The sequence below is a fragment of the Ictidomys tridecemlineatus genome, chromosome 4, assembly GCF_052094955.1.
Source record: "Ictidomys tridecemlineatus isolate mIctTri1 chromosome 4, mIctTri1.hap1, whole genome shotgun sequence".
Lineage (NCBI taxonomy): Eukaryota > Metazoa > Chordata > Mammalia > Rodentia > Sciuridae > Ictidomys > Ictidomys tridecemlineatus.
In genome coordinates this window covers 143,799,908-143,823,998 of record NC_135480.1, presented here as the reverse complement: position 1 = coordinate 143,823,998, position 24,091 = coordinate 143,799,908, and the positions used below count along the sequence as shown (strand labels likewise).

The following is a 24,091-nucleotide window of genomic DNA, read 5'->3' as shown; positions in this document are numbered from 1 at the left end:
TGAATTCCGTGGCATCTGGATCAGGTTCCTCTATGTGCAAAGGTTGAAATATGCGTAGATGGTTAAGAGGCAATTTTTAGATTACTGATGAGTAAAGGCAGGGTTTGGCCTTCCTAACTTTAATATGGATTAGAAGCACAGCTAAGAACCGGCCATTGTATTCCTGGGTCCAGGAGCCTTGGCTCTGGAGGTTGTAGGAATATAGACCTCCTCTAAACTCTGACACACAAAGGTACATCAAAGTGCTCTGTTCTACCTTTTAAAATATACAGACCAGAATCTGCAGCAGGGTTTATTACACCAAGCTTCTGGCTATTGGGTTATGTATTTGGCCATATATCCTGACAATGATGGAAGCCTGTGGGGAACTTCATTATGTTCCTTTGGTTATCCAAGGCCTTCCATCAATCAACCTCAGGAATTTTTTAAAAAGTGAGTCTTGTCTTTTGGAGATTAATTTATAGACCGGGAGGATATAAACAAGTTGGTTCTAGTTTCCCAGTAAAACAGATTTCTTCTGCTTCTTGTTGCTCAGCTCAGCTCTTCTCTGACCCCGAAGCGTAAATGTGACCTACATTCTGTGCCTTTAGGCTGGGGGAATCCCTCCAGTTGGTTCCTGGTCCCATGGTCCCCTGTGACTTTCCCTCACAGATGACTCTGTCTCAGACTTTGGCGTGAACATTGAGGATGACCACAGTGCTGGCTCTGTAAAGAACAGCCATTGTGTGCTTCTGCCCAGTGGAAGAAAAAGAACAGAGGGCGGAATTCAGAGGCAGCAGCTGAAGGATGGGGATGAAGCACGTTCTCCCCCTTGCGCCTCCCTGAGGTTGAGAAGAGACTGTGGTTTCTAAACGAGCATTCACTAGGGAGTGAACCAAGACAAGGAGAGACTCAGTGGGGTTGGCATAAAGGAAGATTTCTTCCTTTCTAAGTGAAATGTGAGGGTCATTTTTTTTCTTAGAAGATGGCTGTGATTCAAGTCAGGTCCTCTGGCCAAATTCTAAAACCCAATTCTGGGTGAATACAGGATTTAGAAACACTCGATATATTGTAGAGCTGCAAAAAGAAAGACTTGCCATTAGCAATGGTGTCTTTGCAAAATCATTTGCAAAGAAAGAAAATCCCACACAGATGAAGGAGTGGAGACACTTAGGCCAGCCATCAGCCAATTCTTGGCAACTGAGGTGAGGAAAGTCTGCACTAATAACCCTTGCCCCAGAGAGTGTTTCTTCAAGTGTGCTTCCCAGATCATCAGCAGCAGACCTGCAAAATTGTTAGAAATGCTAATTCTTGGGGCTTTCCTTAGACCTACTGGCCTGGAAGCTCTGGGGATGGGGCCCATCGATCTGTTTTCACAACTTCTGGGGATTTCAATGAACAAGGAAGTTTGAGAGCTATAGGTTTATAAGACACAGTCTGCCTCCTAAGGTGCATAGCAAATGGCATTTCTTTCACCAAGAAACTGTTCTTTAATGATGAGGACATTCACTGCATGTGATAGATTATGTGTGATAGATGATCCTGGTATATGTCCTCTGTGAATTAAAATAGTCATTCAAATAGTGTTTGGTGTTCTGTGGTTGAGTCCCCTGTGATAGTTTTGTTGCGGTCCACAGATAAACTATTCAGTCACTTGGTTACAGTGATACCCCACTTTAAGGAACCAAATTCTCTATCAAAGACAATCTAAATTATACTGCAGTAACATCACCCCAAACTTCTCAAAACTTAACATGATGGTTATTTCTTACTCATGATAGTCCTGCAACACAGGCTGGCAAGGAGGGATGTACATTTCAGCACTTGTTTCTAAGATCCTTTGCGGGGAGGTAGGTGCATAGATATGGTGACTGGCGCACTGGCTTTTCAAGCCTCCCTATGGAATTAATTGACTTGTCATTTCTACTGATGTTTTGTTGGTGAAACAACTCACATGGTCAAATCTAATTTCAAATGCAGGCAAGTACATCCTGTTTTGTGCCCAGAAAAAGAAGTGGGTTGTCTGAGATCAGCCCCCTAACGGCTACTATGCAAGGCCATGAGTGGACCACAGCATCCACCATGCGCAAAGCCGTGTTACTAACATTATAGAAATGGCAGGGCTGAGAGCTTCCGGTTTTCACATTCATTCCTCTTGACCTTCAAATTAACACCTTCTCAAGATCTTTTCTTATTGCTTTTTCATTTTTTATAAACTAAAAAATATTGAAGTTAATAAGCTACAATGGATATAACAGTGCCACTACCACACAGGCCAGGAAGCTGTCACCAGGGGCTCACTCGCTCTGCTCCTTCCCAGTCCTCTGCCTGCCCGCTATGGCAACTCTTTTCTACAAATTTGAGCAGAAAAGCTGATCCTACTGAGCTTCCTGTCAAAAGATTGGCTTTTTTGGTAGAGTGCTTGCTTTGTATGCATAAGGCCATGGGTTCAATTCCCAGCAAAACACACACACACACACACACACACACACACACACACACACACACACACACAAAAGACTGGCTTTTGTAGAAGGGGAGATTTTAGGCAGGTGTAATTGGGTGAACTCTCTGAACTCTTAGAGACTCAATTAATGACTATTGTCTTTATTTCTTGTTTATTTACACACATCCAACATTTCCTAATAGAGCAGAAGGGACCAGTCAGAAGAATCTCTTTGTTGCCAGACAAGTGGTCCGTGAGGTCGACACCTGGTCTCTTATAACCAGTCTATACAGCCTGGAGTCACATGATAGTGCTGGCAGAACTGCCCGTCACAGTTCAGGTATGTCCTCTTGATAACCACCCTGTGGCTGAGTCCAGCCTTTTAAGACGGGGTAAACTGGTTCCTCGTGGGCTGGGGAATGGGAACCAAGTGTAAAACTTGTTATGGCTTAAGTAGAGGAGGAATAGGAGTATTTTTAAAGCAGCTTCCATTATATGAAATTTAGGGCTGTATTTCCATTCTCTTGCCTAATTGATCATCAAAAGTATTAGCGGAGAGGCAGCTGGTTTCCTAAAGGCTGACTCCTCTGCAGATACCCACTGCACCTGACATTCCTTACAAGGATGTACCCATTTAAAAATGGCCTTTTGCCTTTCAGCTTCTCTGCAGAATCCTTGTCTGAATTTAGGGTAGGTATCTCGGGGAGGCCATTACAAGTTCTGACTCTATCTTCATACTCAGAGTGGACTGGGACTTTTCAATTCTGCCCAGAGGAAATAGTGACCATAGTGGGAGGGAGCTGAGCCTGAGCAGCTCTGGGACCCTGTGGCTGAGTCCAGCCACATCCTTTTGTGGTAAGAATGTTCAACAAGATGCACTTTAAATATATATATATTTAATAATCAGTTGGCCTTTAAATTATAGCCATACTGAATAAGAGCAGAGTAAACATGTGATTAGTAATTTCCTTAGGCAGAGAGTAGAATGAAATAGTTTCTGGCTAAGGCTCAGGGCTTAAAAATTTTAGTAAAAAAGAAAATGGAAAATTGTCATCTCAAAGCCAAAGCAAGGGTTCATGGCCTTCTTCCTGAGCAGTAATGGCCCAGCTCCATGGGGAAGCAAAAGATCAAGTTGGAAAATACTTGAAGAGCTGCCTGTCTGCTCAGCTGCTGTCACGTTAGTACTGACTAAGCCTCACGTTCCTGTTGGCACAGAAAATGGTACCAGGGCAGTCATGTTTCCAGACCTTTTAGATGCAGAAGTGCCACTCAGAGTGGACAAATGACACAGACTGTGGTATCTCCATCAACAGCAGCAAGACAGGCTCTGAAACATCAAAGACAACATCTAGTGTTTCTGGTCTGGACAGAGCTCCCTCCACCCCACCCCAGTCTAGCCTGCCTGACTTGTTTGGAAAAGAACTTATGTAGATGTCTCATAATTTGGGGTTAAAAATCCTCAGTGAGGACGTAATGCCTGGATACGTGCTGATACAGATTCCCAGGTTACAGGGTCAGAATTCCCAGGGTGCAGCTGAAATGTGCATTTTCTACCACTCCTCAGGAAGCTCTCATGTAAGCTGTGAAGGCAAAGCTTAAGTAAAAGCATCATAAAAACAAAGGTGTATGGGGTAAAATTGGGAGTTCATAACCCACTTCAATCTAATGTATGAAATATGATATGTCAAGAGCTTTGTAATGTTGTGAACAACCAATAAAAATAAAAAAAAAATTAAAAAAACAAACAAACAAACAAAAAAAAACAAAGGTGTTTCTATTTGCATCAGGGAACCTGAAAAAGTATCCACCAGGATTTAAAGGAAGGTTAGTTGCTCATTATTTCCTTTGAGGGGAAAAATAAGTTTTTCTTTATACAAGGATTGTCACATACTTGCAGTATGAAAAAGTCAGGGGTAAAACTGTTCTCGAGTACTGACAAATTACAGAAGTGGGCTCAATACTCATGTGTTGGGAGACTTGTGCTAGATAGCATGTTCCTGGTAAATGTCTCCAGTAGCAAATTATCTTCCCATGGTGAGAGGTCCAGTAGTCATTTCATAACAGTAACAGAATAAGTTGCCATTTATCACTTTAGCATCAAAGTCTCAAGGTCCCCATTGCTCCACTCCTGTTGTCTCAGGGTGGCTTCCAGCCTTCAGCTGCTCAGTTTCCAGAGCCAGGGTTTCTGGGAAATTGGCTCTCTGTAACCTCTTTGGCACAGGGCAGGACTCCTCCCACTTTTCTTGCCTAACTCGGCTGGAGACCTTGCCCCCAAGCCCCCTGTTACAAGTCCCTTTATGGAACTGTGTCTCAGCAACTCACAGCTGTACCACTGGGGATAATCAGGCTTGTGTAGGTAGAGTGCCAGGATCTCAAGATAAAGAGCATTTGAAGTGCCCATGTTGTGAGAGCAGACAAGGTCAGCCCCAGCCTGTGTTACTGAGAGGTTAGATATACATTGTACAAGACCTCACTCAAAGATAAAACAAGCACTCATTTTTCTTTTTTAAAATTGAGCACCAGAAATCTAAAAGACGGCACACACAGGCGAGGGTTTTATCTCCTCAGCATTTAAAATATTAATACCTTTCTTTCTCAGATGGAACAAAGAAAATCCCCAGGATCACAAACCACCTGAGGTATAGTCCTCTTTGCTCAAAACGCATGTCAGGCCATTAAGGGGCAAACAAAACATGGCTCCTCTTCTCAAGCTTTAATTTAATGTGCCATTTGGGATCCCCAGGAACTTGGGTTTGAAAAACTACCTGATCCAATACTTAGCCTAAATCCTACAGCTAGCAGATCTACCATGGGCAGAAAAGAAGGGCTCGGTATTGGGAGAAGTTAATTACCCTGGCTCGGCCTGAATTGCCACCTCAGCTTTACATCTCTGCAGGTTCTTCTCTACAAGATGCAAAACATTGAAAAAAGGTCTGATTTCATGTCTCCTTTTTTGTCACTATCACAATCGAGTTAAGGATAATTGTACCTGAGAAGAGTCAGAGGTTCCCCGACTGATGAGATGTTTGTCTAATATATCAGCCTCATGACACGCAACTCAGGGATGGAGTCATTCGCACTCTGAGGACCCACCCACTAGGAGCCCAAGCCTAGCGGACAGTGCACTGCTCTCCTCTCGATCCATCTATCAGTTTGCTGCCACGGCTGTAAGTCAACAGATTCTGGGCAGACAGCTGTCAGATGAAGCAAGGACAAGGGCTTAATGAAATTTTATTTTGAAAATATGGCAAGAGTCTAAGGCACTTCAAACATTTAAATACATACAGGACTTTAAAGTAAATGTGACATGATATAAAGGAATCCATAAATAAATGGAGAACTACACTGTTTCTCTAGAGGCAAATACAGAGCCAATTCCTCTAACAATTCAACCTTTATCATTAGGTATAGACAGGGTTGTGCAATTGTTAAAAATGTGGTAGTGTTATATGTAATTCTTTTTAATTACTATGGAATATAAAAGTTGAAAATACTGTGTCAATTTTATAGTCATATATCTTTTTATATAAAAGTTATAATACATCTACCTAGATAAAACCCACCAAAAATGCTTCATGAGTTTTATATGGTTTGAGATTCCATCTTCTATTTTTAAACCAGAAGCTACCAGCCCAAGTTGCTGATGATCAAAGTCACCTTAACTTCCTTAACAAAACCACGCTGGAATGGAATTTTGGAAGCATTTTCCACAAATATATAACAATGAGAATTACACTTCTTTGAATTGTAGGAAGAAGGTGCCCTTTCAGATCAGGTTACCATATCCTAGAACTGTACATAACGGAGCAGAGACTCAACAGCCACTGAGATGGGGTTCAAGCACACCCCATGCAGGGGAAGTGGCCAAGCTGGCAATCCCCCATGGCTCTGCTTCCCCTAAGTGTCAGCCTTTAACCTGTGCCATATGCTTCTGTTTGCTGGTGAGCTCAGGCACAGAACATATACATTCAGTATCTGTCACCCCAACAGGAACAATTAGCAGCTTCATGGTAGCATGTAAATGGAAGGCTATTTCCAAATAATCAATCAAATGAGCCTCGGTGGGTAGGACCAGGAGAAGTCTTCCTTCCAAGTCTTGGGGTGCCCTAGAGAACAGGAAAGGGAAAAAATATTGGAGGTTAATAGATGACCTCAGACACTGTCCCCTGTGCCACTGGAACTTGGACCATCATAGCTGAAAACCACCCATGAGCTAAGAGTGCTGGCTGCAGATGTGAGATAGATGTTCACCAGGAGTAGGCCTTCTTCCAAGGTCAGTGAGGCTCAGTATGTCCAGCTGGGCTGGGACTTCAAGCTGCCCACTGATAGCTTCAGGAAGGTGACATGTATCCCTGGGTTAAACCACTTGGATAATTAGGCATAGAATCTTCCACATGAGACCCAGGTGTTTCCCAAGGAGTGGCCTCCACTACACCTCAGGTCTTGGGGATGGGATAGAAATGAATTTTTTAAGCATAAAACCCATGTTCCTTGTTAACTCCTGGAGGAAGGGGCCTGCTAGTCTGTGGATGTTAGCCTATTTCCAAATGCACACACTAACCGGAGACTGGGCTTTTGCAAAGTTGACATGGGCGTACAGAAGAACAGCGATGTCCTTGTGTCCCGCATCCAGGGCTATAGAGAGTGCAGTGCTGCCATCCTGAGGATGAAAGGTAAACAAGGAACCAGGTTGGGTTTCTCAAACCTTCACACAGCCCAAACTTACCATCACAATCCCCAGTAATGGATGAGGTCTCCATACCTAGCCATTGTTCAGTTCTTTAGAAACGTCAGTTGGATCTCTAAGTGTTGAGGCCCTAGGATGTGAATGAGGAGACTCATTCCCCTGGCTTGTATCAGTGTTCAGCACAGAGGCCTGTCTACCAGGGATCCTTAAAAACTGCAGGCTGCCCATGAACAACTCCTATTTAATCATTCGGCCCACCAGAAGAGGGCAGTAGGACAGAATGGGGGTCTACCCATGGTTGAAGTTTCTTTGCTGAAAATTACAAATGACCATCCAAGTACCATGAGGTACCTGGACATTTTCTAAACTTTCCTCTTGGGGAGGAAGATATTGGTCTAAAATCCTGACCACCTCTACGGAATGCTGCATGTCACATCCATGTGTAAGCAAGCATTCAAACCCGGGGACTTGTGAATCTTCTGGAAGTACCAGGGAAACATGTACATATGGCAAAAAAAAAAAAATTTTCAGTTAACACCTTGATTTATATTAGATTACAGAGATTTCGATGGAGCAGCAAGGCAGAGAGCAACCCCAGCTGTTCTGTCTAGTCTTAAATTAAAAGGACTTGGGTCTCATGAGCAGCAGGAAACAATTTTACGTGGTTGAGAATCTTGGGGTTGTTCCCTCCCACACTGTGACTGTTGGGACCTGCTTTTCTTCTGGAGGCCAGCTGGATGTTCTACTCAGTTATAGATAAGGAAGTGGGTAACTGGTTGGGGTGGTCAGAATTTCTGGAATTCCCTGTGGCTCTATGGCATGTTATTACTAATCTAAAAGCTGCTCTTTGCAGAAAGTTAAAAGCCAATAAACAAAACACATGTAACAGAGTCTCGACGAATGGTAAGTTGGCAACTAATTCCTCTAGGGGGGACTGAGGGCACCTGGTATCTCAAGTGTTCTCTGGTGGAGGTAGCTGAAGGCAGAAGCTCATCAGGCCACAGAGCAGTAAAAAGCCTCTGCCAGTTTGCTCTTTCAGCTAAGCAAAATGGTACTGGCTTGAGCCCAGTGCTATTTGAAATTTATTGCAAAGGGGGATGTTTTCTCTTAACTTTTTGGTGTTTTGAGTTAAAGGAAGCTCTGGTTCAAACCTCTGTGACCCTTGGCTTGTTTTACTGCCCACAGGCTAGTTAAGTGCCTTCTATCAGTGCTCCTCCCCTTGGACCTGGATAACATACCCCAGAAGCATCCCCTGGCCTTACAGGGTTATCTGTGCATGGAAACAACTTGGGAAATGTGCAAAGCAGCCATACCTTATGAGATGTCCTAAGTTACTCATTTTAATGGGCCACAGTATATTACCTGTTTGTATTTCATTTGGGTAAGGAAAGTGTTTGCCCAAGGGAAAAGGAACTGGTTTTAGTCACAAATGACCCAGCTTCTACTAAGAATCCCCTTTTCTAGATAAAACTTCTCAGAAGTTGCCTACACTGAATTTATTTTCCTTTAGCATATGGGTCCTCACACATGCCCACAAATCACCTTTTATAAATTTTGGGGTGAAGCCTCTTTGTCTTTCTGCCCTTGCCTTTAGTTAATGGGAGCATTAGTCTGCACACAGCTGCCAAGCTGAGCTACAACGTGGGGGACCTGGATGTCAACACTGATCCCTGAGAACAGCAGAGGATGTGTGTGCCACTGGCCCAGTGGAAGCAGCTTACATTGTCCTGTAGGTGGCCATTGCACCCAGGCTGGGCTAGCAGCAGCTTGACGATCTCCACGTGTCCATGCTCGCTGGCACACATCAGGGCTGTGGAGCCCTCATCATCCTGAATGTTGACGTCAGCTCCACAGGCCAGCAGGCCCTTTACCATGTCTATCCGGCCGTGACTGACTGCCAGCATAAGGGCTGTCTGCCCTGCCTGAGGGGAGAAATGACAATTGGACTTCAGAAGTGCAGAATGAGCTGCTAGGGAAGTGACTGGTGGTGGTGGTGGGGGAGGGGAGACAGAACAGCAGTGAAGACAAAGCATTGTGTATGTAATTACTTAGGGCAAGGTGGCAGGCATGGACCTACTAGTTTCTTGCAAGCTAGGAGATAAGGTAGGTTAAAGTAAGGAGTCAACTTTTCACTAGCTCTGTCTCAGCATAGCTGGAAAGTTCAGATGATGTTTAAAAGTCAAGCCATGAATACATCTGGACTTGGGACTCTAACGTGGCATGAAGACAGGAAGGAGTAGGTATTGGGTGTATGATAAGGACTCCTAGTCATTTAAGAAGCCAGGCTTGCACAGTTTCTGTGCAAGTTTCAAACTCTGCAGACAGGGAAGGCCAGGCAAAGGAGGGAGAGGTGTCCAGTGTGAAACTGAAGTCCATGTGAACTGGTGTGTTTGGTAAGCAAGGACACAGAGCTGGAAGTGGGCCATAGCAGATCTGCTGAGGCCAGTTCAAGCAACCATTAACAAGTAAGTGCACTGACCTGACTGGCCTTGGCATTCACGTCCCCGCAGCCAAAGAGTTCTTCTACAACCTGCATGTCTTTTTCGGCCTCCACAGCTGCAAGGGCTGCCAGCATGATGGGAGTGTACCCTGCCTTGTTCTGGTGATCCACATTACACACGTCTGTAAGAAATGAGTCTCTTTAGCGGGGAGCCATCTCCTAACAGCAGATGTTCTTGTGAATTGAAGGAATGGTATGTAAAAGAACTCAGTGGAAGGGCACCAAGTGCTCAAAGACTAAGTGACTCACAAGGAAACTTAGGATGTTTTTATGCCAAACAAAAAATGTTTACCCTCTCACAAGGCCTGCAGCAACAGAAATGACAGTGAGCATCTATGGAACACCTTGCTTGCTACTGATGATTGAACTACAGCAGCCTACAGGTCTGTCTGAGGTATTTCTAAGGAACGGTTGCTCTGGAGAAGAAGCACTCATGTGGGATCTAGACATTTAGGAACTTGAGAGAAGGATACAGAAAGCTGAGGGTTTGCAAAGGTTGAGCACAGAGCTCTGAATATGGTGTTGCCCAATTATCCAGCACTACTCAGCTCTGCAGCCCTCAATTTACTACTGCTCTTACAGGTGCCTAAACACAGAACTTCAATTACCAAACTCTGGTACTTGTGGTTTGAGCAATAAAAATGTAGAAGTCCTCTAAGAAACTGCCAGGCACTAAGACCTGATGAGCTAGAAACTCTTCTAAATTATCCTTCAGGCATTTAAAAGTTCCTTTAGCATGTTCTAATCAAACGACAAGATGACGGTGATTGCTGGAAAGCAGCTTTTGTGTGTGACCAAGTGTCTAGTATGGGTGTATCAAAAAGGGGCAAGAAGAGATGGTACCAAGAAAACTTGCCTCGAGGTCCCAATCAAGTGCACACAAGGACATAATGGCATTTACAAAAGTGCATCTTATGTGGAAAAAGAAAAGGCTGTGTGGTGGAGGAGCTAGGAGCATGTGTGCTCTCAAGGGTCCCCAGGATCTTGAGCATTCCACAGTCACACTTGATGGAGCCAGAATCTCAGCCCATAATGGTGAGTAACAAAAATTAAAAGTGATTCAACCAAAACATTTAAAATCATTTCATTTTCCAACATACTTTCTACCATTTCAAAGATATATAAAATTGTACCTTTCTGGAGCAATCCTGAAGTAAATCCTTTTCAGCTTCCCTGGATATTGTCCACTACTATTTTAATAGGAGCTGACATTATCACTAGCTCTGTTTATAGTCTGGAAAGTCTAAAGAGACAAGGCCTGAAATTCCTCCCTGTCAGCTGGAAGCAGTTCTACCCTAATATGGGAACTAAAATAGGGAATAATTCAACTGAGAAAGGCTAAAAAGATAAAATCTGCTTGGATTTCTCTTCTGCATTAATTTAACATTCCCCAAACAGAAGAAAATATCAGGCCATTGGACAAGATATTTTCTTGTCCAAAAATTGGACAGTTGCATTATATCTTCTAAATCAGGTATTGACATTATGTCCATTAATTAAACTGAAATCAGTTATGTACCACTGAGATACACCACTTAAGTCAATCTCAAGTACTGCTCTTACTTCATATTGAATGCATTTGTGGGCTGTATTCTAGAATGGCAAATAATTTTCCACTATCCTCATTAATATGGTTCAGATAGAAGAATATCACTTCCTTTGATTTATGTTGATTCCTCAATGGTACATTTGGGTAAGACAGTGATTGGACTGTGGCTTTGCTCATCTTGAATACCCACTCTCTTTGCAAGGCCATTGGTCAGTGGTTGGTGTACGAGGACAAGCCAAGTGGGCCACAGGCACAAGAGCTCTGACTGGGCTCCTGAGCAGCAGCCTGCCTCTTGAGAACAAACCAGCCAAGCCTGCGTGATTCAGTGCAGGCACCAGGGCTGCACCTCACCTGAATGTAGCCGAGCTGCAGCCAGAACAGAGCTGGAAGCTGTGTTGTCCAATTTTGTTTAAACTTCAGCCTCCCCTGCCTGACAGCATTACTCTTGCCCCAACATGTGGAAAAACAAAGGATCTTGGGATGATCAAAGAATCCACGAGTAAACCAACCTGCTCTTTTGAGTCACAACCCTGAGTGCCGTGACAAACAAGACGAGGGGTGGCCACGGTACCTGCGTCCAATAGCAGCTTGACGATTTCAAAGTTGGAGTGGGACACGCTGTAGTGGAGGGCTGTGTTGCCATTGCCATCAGCCATGTTGATGATGTAGCGGAGCACGTCTGGGGAGATGGCCTCAAATGCAGCTATGTAGTCCCCTACCATGGCTGGTACGGCTGACTTCTGACTGGACACACGGAACCACTCGTGCTGGAGGGTGTTCAGACAGAACCTCTGCCAACAGACCATGCTGCCATTAGTTCTATTTTTAGGCTTTTCTGAGATGTAGCTGAGAGCCCAAGTTACCAGCCTTTTATAGTCAAAGTGCATGCAATTAGAATCAGCTCCCAAAACAGAGTCCAAGAACAGCCTTGAACACCAGGCTGGAACATTCCTCCAGATTTTAAGCTGTTCACAGTATTACATTCTAATTTCCATAAGAGGTTGTACAGCATTGTTAAGAGCGATGGGGCTGGAGCAACACCCTCTCTCCCCTGGGTTCCTTCATGAGGAGCAAATCTCCAAAATTATCCTGGGGAAGTTACTTATTCTGCATCTGTTTCCTTGCCTGGAAACTGGGGATATCTTCTCTTTACCGTGTTTGTGATGAAGATAAAATGGTTAAGCCTGGCCTTACTTATGAGCTAATAGTTTGGAATTATAGTGGCCTTGCAAATGATTTTCAAAGAAATCAGGAAGACATTAATTAGCCCACTTATAATTACACTGCTTCCTTCCAAGCCAGACCAACTGCAACTCTCACAGCTCCTCCATAACTCTAGGCTAGAAGCCCATCAATTTTGACTCTAATCCCAAATGCAAATGTTCAGCCATTTTGTTATAAGAACAAAAATAAATCTGGAAGAAATTGCATTTTTCTTTAAGTCAACTGCATGGGAAGACCTTAGACCATGACATACAACTGCGGGGCTGGCTTCACGTTCAACTTGGGCATGAATTGGGTAAGAGCCGCTAAATTCGAGGTTAGCCTGGGTAACTTAGCAAGAACCTACATCAAAAAATGAATAGATGAAGCTCAGAGGTAGAGCACTCCTGGGTTCAACAAAAAATGGTCTGGGGAGTAAAAAAAATTTTCCTTTTCTACAAATCTATAACATTCAAATTTCTTTGGACTCATCACACAGAAAGAAGGGCTATTATGTCTGCTGGCTGTCCTAAATTTATTACTGCTAAAATTGGTGTCCTGACAGGATTGTGATCACTCATATGTCCACAACTTCACACAATCCAAAAGTAACATTTTTACAGTGAAAGAAAGTTCAACAAAATATATGGATCACAGTCTATGACACCACGCTCAGCAATTTGGGAGATGCAGAAATGTGAGGTATTTCAGACAGCATATAACCTCATACCCTAACAACAGTAAAAGAAAAAACTTACGGCTATAAAATTTGGGGTCCTAAAGCATCTATTTTAAAGTCAGGCTAAACCTGATGGGATATTTGACACTGTAGTGACTGTTCATGGCTTTACTGTCTGACTGAGGCATGGTCTCGTACTAATGAGTTTCAGTGTGAAATTCTATGTAACCCTTTGACCAGGAAATTTATGCATTTCCTTTTGAATGTCACAGCCACGTTCCTTTCTCAGCCCACTAACCAGAAATAAAGGCTTAGCTGGCTCTGATAAATTTAAGTTTATATGGCAATATAAATAAATGACACCTGAAGTTAAACAAAAAAGTGCCACATAAGGTCATATGATTTAATTAGAATAAGCAAAACACAAACCCAAAGTCAATATACATCTGATCTATTCCCAGCACTACTAACATAATCAAGTAGCTGCTGTTCCAGGTAAGTCAATCTTCAGGCCCTCAGTGAAGGGGGTGCTGAACTAGACTAGAGCACCTCATGGGCAGGTGCAACAGGTACTTCTGCCAGCCACTGCAGATTTTTAACAGTGCGATGGAGCTACAGGATTCCAATTATGTTTGTCATGTAAGAGGAAAACTATCTAGGATTAGATAATTCCTTAGGTCCCTTCTACCATTCTGACTTCATAACTGAGAGCCTTATAAATCAGCTTTTCCACCTGCTGCTGCTGCTTTCAGTTATTTAGCATTAAACATCAGTAATGTTTCAGATGTACATTATTATCTGAACACCAGAAACCACCTTTTCTCAATGCACTAAAGATGGAGCTATAAACTGGAGTGTGGTTCTAGCCTAGGAAGGATGCTACACAGCCAAAACCCTTGGTGCATGAAATGGTGACGTGCTTGGCAATAGTATCATACTAATCATCAAAGAAATATTTGTGTGTCCTATGTTGTATCTGTTCACGATCACTAAGGCAACCACAACCTTTTTGCTTCTGAATCTTTCAAACTGAAATGATAAGTGCACATTATTTTTTGTTTTAAAAAAGTGGTTGCCTACATTCCAAGTCAGAACACAATATGTAGTTTCATAACTGAAAGGAATGCTAACCTCAGCCCAGATAGCATAGGTTTCCTTTAAAAAAATAAACCAACTTAAAAATAATTCTGGGATGCTGTTCCTTCAATCAGAAGGTTCTGTGAACAAAGGAAACAAAGATGATTGCCTGCAATTAGCTCTCCCTTCTATCTGCAAGTCTGCTTCACAGATGCCTCCACCCCAAGAAAGTACAGGGTGGGTAGAGGACATCCAAAGTTGGGACTCAGGAAATAGTGTGCTCCTGGGAGCTGGACAGCACAATGCTCACTCCTGCTAGAAATAGTTCAAGGAGAAGCCTGCATGCAACAGCAGCTCTAGGGCAGGCTGCTGATAACCCTGGCAGCGGTGCCACTTGGGCACTCTGTACAGACTGAAGACAGTGCCTGTGGGTCAGACTCACCATATCTTTGCTGGTCAAAGCTTTGGGATCATTTATGTTATTTTTCAGTAAGTTGCATGCAGACAACATCTTTTCACTCAATTCATACCTAAAAGGGGGGGAAATAAAGATAGCTCAGGAATGACTAGAAAGGGAAAGTCAATTTTTATCTTGAACCTACTAACCCTTTCACAGACGAGTGGCCCTAAGCCATCCTGAGCAGGTTGTGATGGTTGGAGGTACCTCTAGGCATCTAAGATTGATATTATCATATAAGCCAACATCTCTAGCCAGAGTTCAAGGTCTCCTTGTGAAAGCAGCTTCTAGGTAGACTAGTTGGGTCTTCTTGACATTATGGAGTAACATTTGGAGATATTTTTAATCCTTAAAGGCTTGAAGAAGCTTAAATTACCACATCTGGTAACTCAGAATTGTTTGTTCAACCCATACAAAAATTTACACATCAGATGACATATGGTAAACAGTTTATATCTCAACAGAGTTGTATTTTAAAAAAAAAACAGATGACATTTATTTCAAGCCATTTGAAAAGCACTTACCTTGTGTTAATGCAGTTAGCTATCATTTTCAAATTAAAGTTTTCTAAAATGTTTATATTTCACAGAAGGAAAAACCATATTGAGGTACCTATCTTCTCTATTCTGTCCTGTTTTATGAGCATCAAATCCATAATTACTAATTGTCTTTAAAACTGAATTTTTATGTACATTTTTGGGCCAACCAGAGTTTCTGATCTATTATTTCATCTGCTATTTATTGATATCACCAAATCCATTGTTATGTTCCTGATCACTCAAAGAGCAGTGTAACAGATACTTATTATCTTTACAGTAAATGGGATATTTGGTTGAGGCCAAGTACATGATATGATCCTCATCACACAATGGTAATAACAGTAATGATACTTGCATCAAGATAAATGACTAAAGAAAAAATTTAAAAGTGTGCTAGTCAGCAAAAATTTCAAAGCTGTCTTTAAATGTGAGGTATTCAAATAATGGAAGCTGTAGTGGCTAGTGGTTCCATGTGTAAAATTAGACAGCAAAGAGTTCTGAATTCAAAGGAGATGAGCTACCAAACCATTCTCTTTGCTATCCTAAGGGATCTAGGAGTTACCATATGTAGTACTTATTTTATTAGAAGTATGTACATCTGTTCAAGATGCTAAGAAATAGATCAAACAAATATATATAATCTCAAAAATCTGAATTAGCTAATTCTATTGACGAAATACACTAACATGGGAGAGGGGAGGGGAGGGGAATGTACCACACCTCTCTCTGATTTCCACCTTCTCAGGTTCACATTCTTGAACCTGCATTTCATCGTCCACCCTGGTAGACTTGAAACCTTCAATATTAACAGCATGGTGCCCTTCTGCCATTCCCCGAGTGTCGTCTTCCTCCTCTTCCTCCTCCTCTTCTTCAGGAGGATACTCAATGACATCACACTCATCATCTGACTCGGAAGAAGAGCTTTCATCTGAGCTGGAATCATCACTTGAAGTTGTTTCATACCTAGGTGGCAATTGGGATTTCAGGAGATGCAAGGTGTGCCCAATAAAGACCCAGTGACAGAAATTTCTATGAGGGCAAACCTGCTGATTGGCTGCAGAAATTTCATCAGTGGCCAGGTGGGTTTTGAATGGGTTCTGACTTAAAAGGGCCAACTTTTTACACTCCTTGTTAAAAGAACAACATGGGACTTCTAGCTTAGTACAAATTGAGATCTGCAGTTGCACATTATTTATCTTCTCCATTCATCCTATTTTGCCCCATTCAATCTCCCAGTGTCAAAAGATCACATAAGTAACCAATAGTCTTCTGATACATGTCCTCCAAAATCTCCTGGGACATATTGTGCCAAATATAACTTAGAAGATTTGGAAAACAGGTACCATCATGTCAACCCTGGTGATTCACTTTCCTATAAATATTAACTCTGCACCATTGCTTTCTTGTTGGTCTATCAGCCAATTGTTTAGGCTCAATTGTAGGAAGATGAAGAACCTTAACTATTTATCTGAGCCAACTAGAAGAGAAAGAACAACTAATAAACGTTCTATTCAGAAAGCAAAGAACTGATGGCATGACTAGGTTGCTCTTCAGGTGAAAGGCCCCATGGTTTTGTTCATGAACATGGGTTGCTATGCAACCTATGCTGAAGGAGTGAATGACAGTCACTGGCCCAGGGAGTGATGCGCTCGACCTCTTTCTGCTCCTTTCTGAGTTCTAGCACAGGTAAGTACCAGCTGTCCAACACAGTGCAACCACCTTGGTGCCTGCTGCTTTTGGTTGAAGACCCTTTTTTTATTTTCCAGATAAAAGATGAGATGTCAATTGCTCAGCTTCATCAGGTGTCCTTAAGAGAGTGATATATCCTTAAAGAAAGCAAGAGGAGGGGAGAAGAGAAGCCCAAATGCACCTTTCTGAGAAGGGAATCTTCCATCACCAAGATGTGGCAGCATCCCAGACTAGGTACCTTGAAATGGGATTTAAACAGGAGGCAAAAGAGACAGATTCAGATGATGCTGAGCTATAGGACCGCCATCTTTCCTTACCCTCCGTTAATGCCGACAAACTGAAGATTCTTTTTTGCACCATTGGAATCTTTGTTCCCATCTTTCTTCTTCATGATGGACTTCAGCGTATTTTCGTTATTTGTACATACTATAAAAAAGTGAATTGAGGTGATCAAAAATAACATAACTTGAATTCACATCAATTCCACTGGAAAAGTATGTGCATGCAAAGACAATAACTCAAAGTTCCATTAAAAACGTCTTTTAAACGGGGAGGGGGGGGGACGGGACTATTAGTACTTTGAGCCATCACAAAATAGTGACAACTGGGCATTTCTATCAGGCTCATTTTTGCTTTGATAATCTTAAAGACTAGGCCTTCTTTCCAACCATCTGCATGATCTTTTCTTCCAGGTCAACTTGTAAGGTACAGTGTCATTCAGTTGGAATGTTCCTAGAGACCTGATGTCAAGGCCCCTGAGAAGACTCACCATACAGGCCTGCGGCTATCTGGTCATCTGTCAGGTTCACCAGGGCTGGTACACTTTCCTGGGAAGGGAAGCCATCCTGGCTGTTCTTGGGCTTTCCTTCTGTGGTCCCCAGTTCTTGGACAGGCCAGGATAACTGTGTGCTTAATAGCCCTCCTGACTGAAGGCCTCCACACTTACAGGTATAATCCAAATTATTTCCTGTCAGGAAAGAGAAGGGAGTGGATGAAAGGGACTTAATTTTTGTTGTTGTTGTTGTTTAAAAAGGTTCTTGCAACTTGGTCTTTTCAAAAGTGTTTTCCTGCTGTGTTTTACTTTCGAGTAAATGGGAATACCACCTAAGCCACTTAAACTCAAATCTCCAAGTCCTCCTTTGACCCAATCTTTCCTTTATTATCACATCTAGATATGCTGAGCTATGTTACTAGAGATCCACAGCACCTCCTCTTTTCTCTCTGCTCTGGCTGTTGCAATCCTTGCTTCTGGGTGACTAGAGCAGCATCCTGCTGGCCCCTCTTGCACAGCTATTCCCAGGTCACACTGATGCAGAGCAATACCCAACCCAGCTGTGATGCTGTCATTAGTCGAGCTAAAACAAAACCTGACGCAACCTAAGAAGCAACCCCTTTGAAAAGAAAGTGTAGTCCACACCACCTGGACATGCACATCAATAATTTTTTTTGGGGGTGGGTGGGTACTGGGGATTGAAACCAGGGACACTTTTACCATTGAGCCACATCCCTGGTTCTTTTTATTTTGAGGTGGGTTCTCACTAAGTTGCTTAGAGCCTTTGCTAAATTGCTGAGGCTAGTCTCAAACTTGCCATTCTCCTGCCCCAGCCTCCTGAGTCACTGATCCTAGCCAGAAACTCTAAACTACCCATAATCTGGTATCTCAATTCCCACTGCTCTGTCTGGAGGGAGGGCGTTTCTCACCTCCTCATGGCTACCATAGCTTACTCTCTTCCACCTGGAAAGCCCTTCTTCCCACCTCCACTTGGCCAGCCGCTCCCATCATGCCCTCTTCAGGGCCTTCTCTGATCTCCCTCACTGAAAACAGCTCTCCTTTCTCTGAGCTCTCTCAGTTCGTCTTCCAATCCTTTTCTGGGACCTTCATACCAAGTACAAGATGCTTCTTGTGACCGTCTTAGATTTCCTTCTGGACTTAAATGTTTTAAGGGCATGAACTAGTACTGACCAACTTTCCATTGATTGGTGTGGATTTTAAGTCCTTAAATCCATAGGTTCTTCTATTTAAACATGGCTTTTAAATTAGAGGCTGGGGACACAGTTCAGTGATAGAACATTTATCTGTATATGTAAGGCTCTGGGTTTGATCCCCAGCATTGCAACAAGGATATGCACACGTGTGTGTGCATACTCATATACAAATATATACACTATAAGTGTACTATGTTTTGTTGTGGTAATAGTTTATATAAAACAAAATTTAAGCATACAGTTTGATGAGTTTTGTAAATGTACATGCCTGTGTAACCACGTAAGATATAAAACATTCCTAACAACCTAGTAAACCCCTCTCTCATCAACCTTTTGCAGATAATTTATCCACCCTGAGGTGCCAAATGCCCTAATTTCTCTCACCATAACTTGGTTTCGTAAGTTGGGACCTCTTAAAGCTTCTGTAATCATGGCCAAGCCCCTCAGGCGAGAATGTGCAGCTCCTTCATCTGCCAGTGGAAGCTGCACTGCTCAACCACTCCTACCCTGCATGTGCCCAGGGTGGTCTTGTGACTTCATTGCCCAGGACTCTTTCCTAAGCAGACTGTTCACCAGGCCTGGATTTTAGTACCCTTCACCAGTTAAATTCTACCCATGTTCTTTTTAAGGCCTATCCCAAATTCTATTTCCTCTATGGTCATTTTTCTTTCTTTCTTTTTAATAAATGGAACAAATCAGTATTTACTGATAAAGAAGTAATATACTATATAAGGGCTCATAACAAATTAATACGGTTGATATTAACACTATATCATTTTTCTAGGATATGATTCCAGAGACGGATTTTTTTCCAACATTGCCCTGTGTAGCACCTACTGTGCAGACTAAAATATGCTCTGCCCTATTTCTTGGCTTCACGAGTATGCCCTCCAAGAGGTGGTGGTAAGCTTGAGCCCCTTTGAGCTGGGTTTTAATCTGTCCTCTCCAGTGCCTGGGACAGTGTTTAACAATAGGAGGGCTTTCACAAGTGCCCATGAATTCAACTAGAAGAGAGTCTGTTTGAGACTAACAGGTTAAGGCCAGAACATCATTAAACATTAAGCTAGTTCTCATTTGTCAAGGGAATCTGCTACCCTGCATTGCCAGAAAATCTTTTCACTCCGGCTGGACTTGAGTGGCTCTTACCCAATTCTCTGAGCTCGTCTGCATGGCTTGGATGGACATTTACGTAGCATGGCAATTCACTGCCCTGTTCAAGCAAAGTGAAGGTCAGGTGCAGTCAAGAAAGCCAGGGATGAAGAGGTTAACTACAAAATCCAGCAGTCCTAATCTGGCTGCCTCTTAGGGTCTCCTGAACTAGGGGTGGGGCTTTTTTTATTTTTAAGTTGTAGATGGACACAATACCTTTGCTTTATTAATTTATTTTTATGTGGTGCTGAGGATCGAACCCAGTACCAGGCAAGTGCTCCCCTATCAAGCTACAACCCCAGCCCGGGGTAGGTCTATACAATGCACTATCTGCAGGTGGCCAGGCTTCAGTACTTTTAACCTCTCCCTAGGTGATTCTGTCATGCACTCAGGATTAAGAATTACTGAATTAAATTAACCAAAATAGAACATGCCCTGAAAACAAGAGTGTAGACTCCTCTCTGGTCTCAACTCATCAACTTGGACCCACGTGAATTCTCAGGAATTGGTGGAGGTTTTATTAACAACCGTGGATCATTGGTGCTAGAAAACCCTGGTGAACATGGAATACTACCGAAACAAGAGCAATGAAACAAAAGAACTAATTATAAACACTCTCAGAATTCTGGCCCTCTGACCTAGATGATCAAGATTCCCACCAGGTAACAGCTATTTCCAAAGTCACAACTGGGGAGTTAGAAAAGAGGGGAGTAGAAACCCCATAATGAAAAATTTACTTCACAATGTCCTGAACTTTAAGAATGTTAGAAGGAAGGAAGCAAGCAAACAAAACCCTGACACAGTGAAAACTAGAGCTGGGAGAGTCTTACAGACATCTTCTTCTCCAGTCTGCTGTGATATTTATCCATCTAGAATGGATATTAGTTGATGAAATACACCAAACTTGTTAGGAAATTAATTTTAGAAATGTATTAAAATGGATTTTAAGTATCTCTGTTGACAGATGTTAACTTTTCTGACATGAATCCATATTTTTATTTATAATGTCAAGTGCTTTCTGAAAACAACTCTGAATCATTTGACCATCTAATTAACCATGTTGCGTAGCAAACTTCTCAGCTAGGCCTTCCAACTGGATGCCTAGCTTATTTGTCAAGAAGGACTGAAATTTTGAATTCCTTACGGAAGTGAGTAAATTATTTAGTAAATTATTGTTTCCCCAAAGTATAAGAATTCAAAGGAATCTGAGATAGTTCTAGTTTTCCATGAAAAGGGTTCAGCACGAATTCACACTTTTCAGCCCAAACATTTGAGGGACAAACAGCAGAGATTCTTCATGAAGGACCACCTTCTATCTTGATGTATATTATTTTTTCAGGGAAATGTAGAAGACGTTTAGCAGAAGACAAAGGTCAATCCCTTTCTGTTTCCAAGCTCTCCTCTCAGGACTCTGCTTGAAGGTCACAAACAGCCAATTCAAACTGGAGATAGGAAACTTACGTAGTCAGAGCTGCTGTTTAACCATTTCTAGGTCCATTTCGATATTTTCATGGGAACATATCAAACAGCTGCCATCAAAAAGTGGCTACTCATTTAGAAATTAAAATGCCAGAGTGGATTAAGAATCAAATTCTCCCTCACCACAACCCCACCCACATGTAATTAAACCCCATTCTAAGACTGGACCCAAAAAACCTGACAGGCTGCATTGCTGAGTTTAAATGTGCTCTGTGTTCCTCCCAATAGTGCTAAGGCTTCCTCCTCCTCAGACCTCTGAGACCTTGATGGCAACCGAACCCTGAGCACTTTCTATTTGCATAGTATTTGGTACCTGATAGATGTTGCCACAGGTGATCATTCACATTTTGGGGGCTGTCCTGGCTTCTCAACTGGATGGCAGGTTTTTCAAGGTACATCTTTATATCTCTTTGTTGCAGTACCACATTTTGCATATACTTGACATTCAATTGATACTGATAGGGACAATGCAGACTTAAAAGTCTTTACTGAAATATGCTACTCAGAAAAACAAACAGCTATGGCCATCTTCCAATACCAGTTACATTTGTCATTTTGACTGGACACTCTTGAGCTCCAACTCATTGCCGTACTTGACAATTACTAATGTCCATGCTTTCGCCCAACATGAACTGAATACGTTGGATTCATTCATTGTGAAATTGTCAAACCTGCATCTTTCTCCAGAGCACATTTGTATTTCACTAATATCCATTTTAAATGATTAGTTTAAGAGTTTCCAAACAAGTGTCAACTCAAGGCTCATAGAGGTGATGAGCAGATTAAATCTTTGGAAGATCTTTTCCTCAAGACTAGGGTGTTTTCCCCCCCCCCCAAGGTCTCTAACAGGTGACTTCGATCTTGCAGAAGGTCAACTATCCCTTTTGAGTATCTAAAGAAAATTATGCATTGTCTTCATGAAAAGCCCAAATGTAAAACTATGTGTGGACTGGGGATGTGACTCACTGGTGGAGCCTAGCACGCATGAGGCTCTGGGTTCAATCCCTAGTACCACAGAAACAAACAGTAAAACTGTTCATGAAGCTGTGGGCTCTGTTCTAAGGTCATTTTATTCCAACATTTCCCTGAAATTGGATCTGGGGTACCTACTGGGTGGTAGCAGGAGACCCATGTGTTTTAGGAAAGTTTCTTCAACTGAATCTGATGGTTAGCCTTATGAAGGCATACTTTTATGGAAAAATTCTGCCAGATGTGACGACCTACACCTTAAATCCCATATACTTGGGAGGCTGAGGCAGGAGGATCACAAGTTCGAGGTTAGCCTGGTCAACCTGGCAAGATCCTGTTTTAAAATAAAAGGTAAAAAGGGCTAGGGATGTAGCTCAGTGGTAGAGCACCCTTGGGTTCAGTCCCCAATACCCATCCTCTCCCCCACCCCACACACAATCCTGCTGAGAAATATCTAAAATCTAACCCAACCCTGTCATTTGATGCAGGAGGATGTGGGGGCCTGGTCTTTCTCACACACGAACATAAACACTAACTCTTTTTCTCTCTCTGGTACTACAAATTACTAAGTCAGTCACTACCAGAAGTCGGTTCTCCTGACATCCAGGCCAGTGGGCCCTCCACCACACCATGCCATTATACACCACAGGGCTCCAGAAACACTAGGTTTGGATTATTTTGATGCTCTTGCTTGCAGCATTTTTTTTAAAGTTGTAAATGGACACAATACCTTTATTTTATTTATTTTTACATGGTGCTGAGGATCGAACCCAGTGCCTCATACATGAGAAGCAAGTGCTTTTTCAATGAGCCACAATCTCAGCCCTGGCTGCCTTTTTTTAAAGTGATAAAAACAGACAATAAGAACATGGTGCCTTATTTGAAATAGAAGACAATTAGAAATGTACTCTGTAACAATGTCATTTCCCTGCTTTTGCTTTGGCTTAGATCTCCCTGAAGAAACATACTTTATCAAACCCGAAATAACCAGGAGTGCAAATATGGAAGCTAACTTGAAAAGCAGTACTTTTGTTTGAGTGTGAGAAACAAATTTTCTACAAACTGGGTGGCAGGTAGTTAAATACTAAAACAAAACAAAACAAAAAAAGTAGAGTTTATTTTTTAATTTTAGTTGGACACAATATCTTTACTTATTTATTTTTATGTGGTGCTGAAGATCGAACCCAGGGCCTTGCACATGCTAGGCAAGCACTCTACCGCTGAGCCACAACCTCAGCCCTGAACACTTTTATTGTTTATTTATCTTTTTCCTGGTTGTATATAAAATATATTCACACTAATTCGTGTCTTCATATATGTACTTTGGATAATAATGATCATCACATTCAATCTCCTTAATTACCCCATGCCCTCTCCCTTCCCCTCCCACCCCTCTGCCCTATCTAGAGTTGTCTATTCCTCCCATGTTCCCTCTCCCTATCCCACTATGAATCAGCCTCCTTATATCAGAGAAAACATTCAGCATTTGTTTTTTTGGGGATTGGCTAGCTTCACTTAGCATTGTCTTCTCCAACTCCATCCATTTACCTGCAAGTGCCATGATTTTATTTTCTTTTATTGCTGAGTAATACTCCATTGTGTATACATGTCACATTTTTTAATCCATTCATCTATTGAAGGGCATCTAGGTTGGTCCACAATTTAGATATTGTGAATTGTGTTGCTATAAATACTGATGTGGC

The 24,091-nt window shown here is 42.3% G+C and overlaps 1 protein-coding gene across 7 annotated transcripts in view; it reads right to left on the bottom strand.

Moving 5' to 3' along the window:
* Window positions 1-5,639: 5,639 nt before the first annotated feature.
* Kank1 (KN motif and ankyrin repeat domains 1) overlaps window positions 5,640-24,091 on the bottom strand; it is a 196,710-nt gene continuing 178,258 nt past the window's right edge. For 6 of the 7 annotated variants that reach the window (XM_078047572.1, XM_078047573.1, XM_078047574.1 and 3 more), the window contains 9 exons: window positions 17,575-17,772; window positions 17,123-17,231; window positions 15,837-16,079; window positions 14,563-14,650; window positions 11,733-11,952; window positions 9,592-9,734; window positions 8,834-9,034; window positions 6,987-7,085; window positions 5,640-6,531 (listed from right to left, as the gene is read on the bottom strand). In XM_078047572.1, coding sequence (XP_077903698.1) covers window positions 6,469-6,531; window positions 6,987-7,085; window positions 8,834-9,034; window positions 9,592-9,734; window positions 11,733-11,952; window positions 14,563-14,650; window positions 15,837-16,079; window positions 17,123-17,231; window positions 17,575-17,772 — 1,364 coding nt within the window. In that variant the 3' untranslated portion in view covers window positions 5,640-6,468. The remainder of the gene's footprint in view (window positions 6,532-6,986; window positions 7,086-8,833; window positions 9,035-9,591; window positions 9,735-11,732; window positions 11,953-14,562; window positions 14,651-15,836; window positions 16,080-17,122; window positions 17,232-17,574; window positions 17,773-24,091) is intronic. The other variant, XM_078047578.1, reaches the window with a different exon arrangement.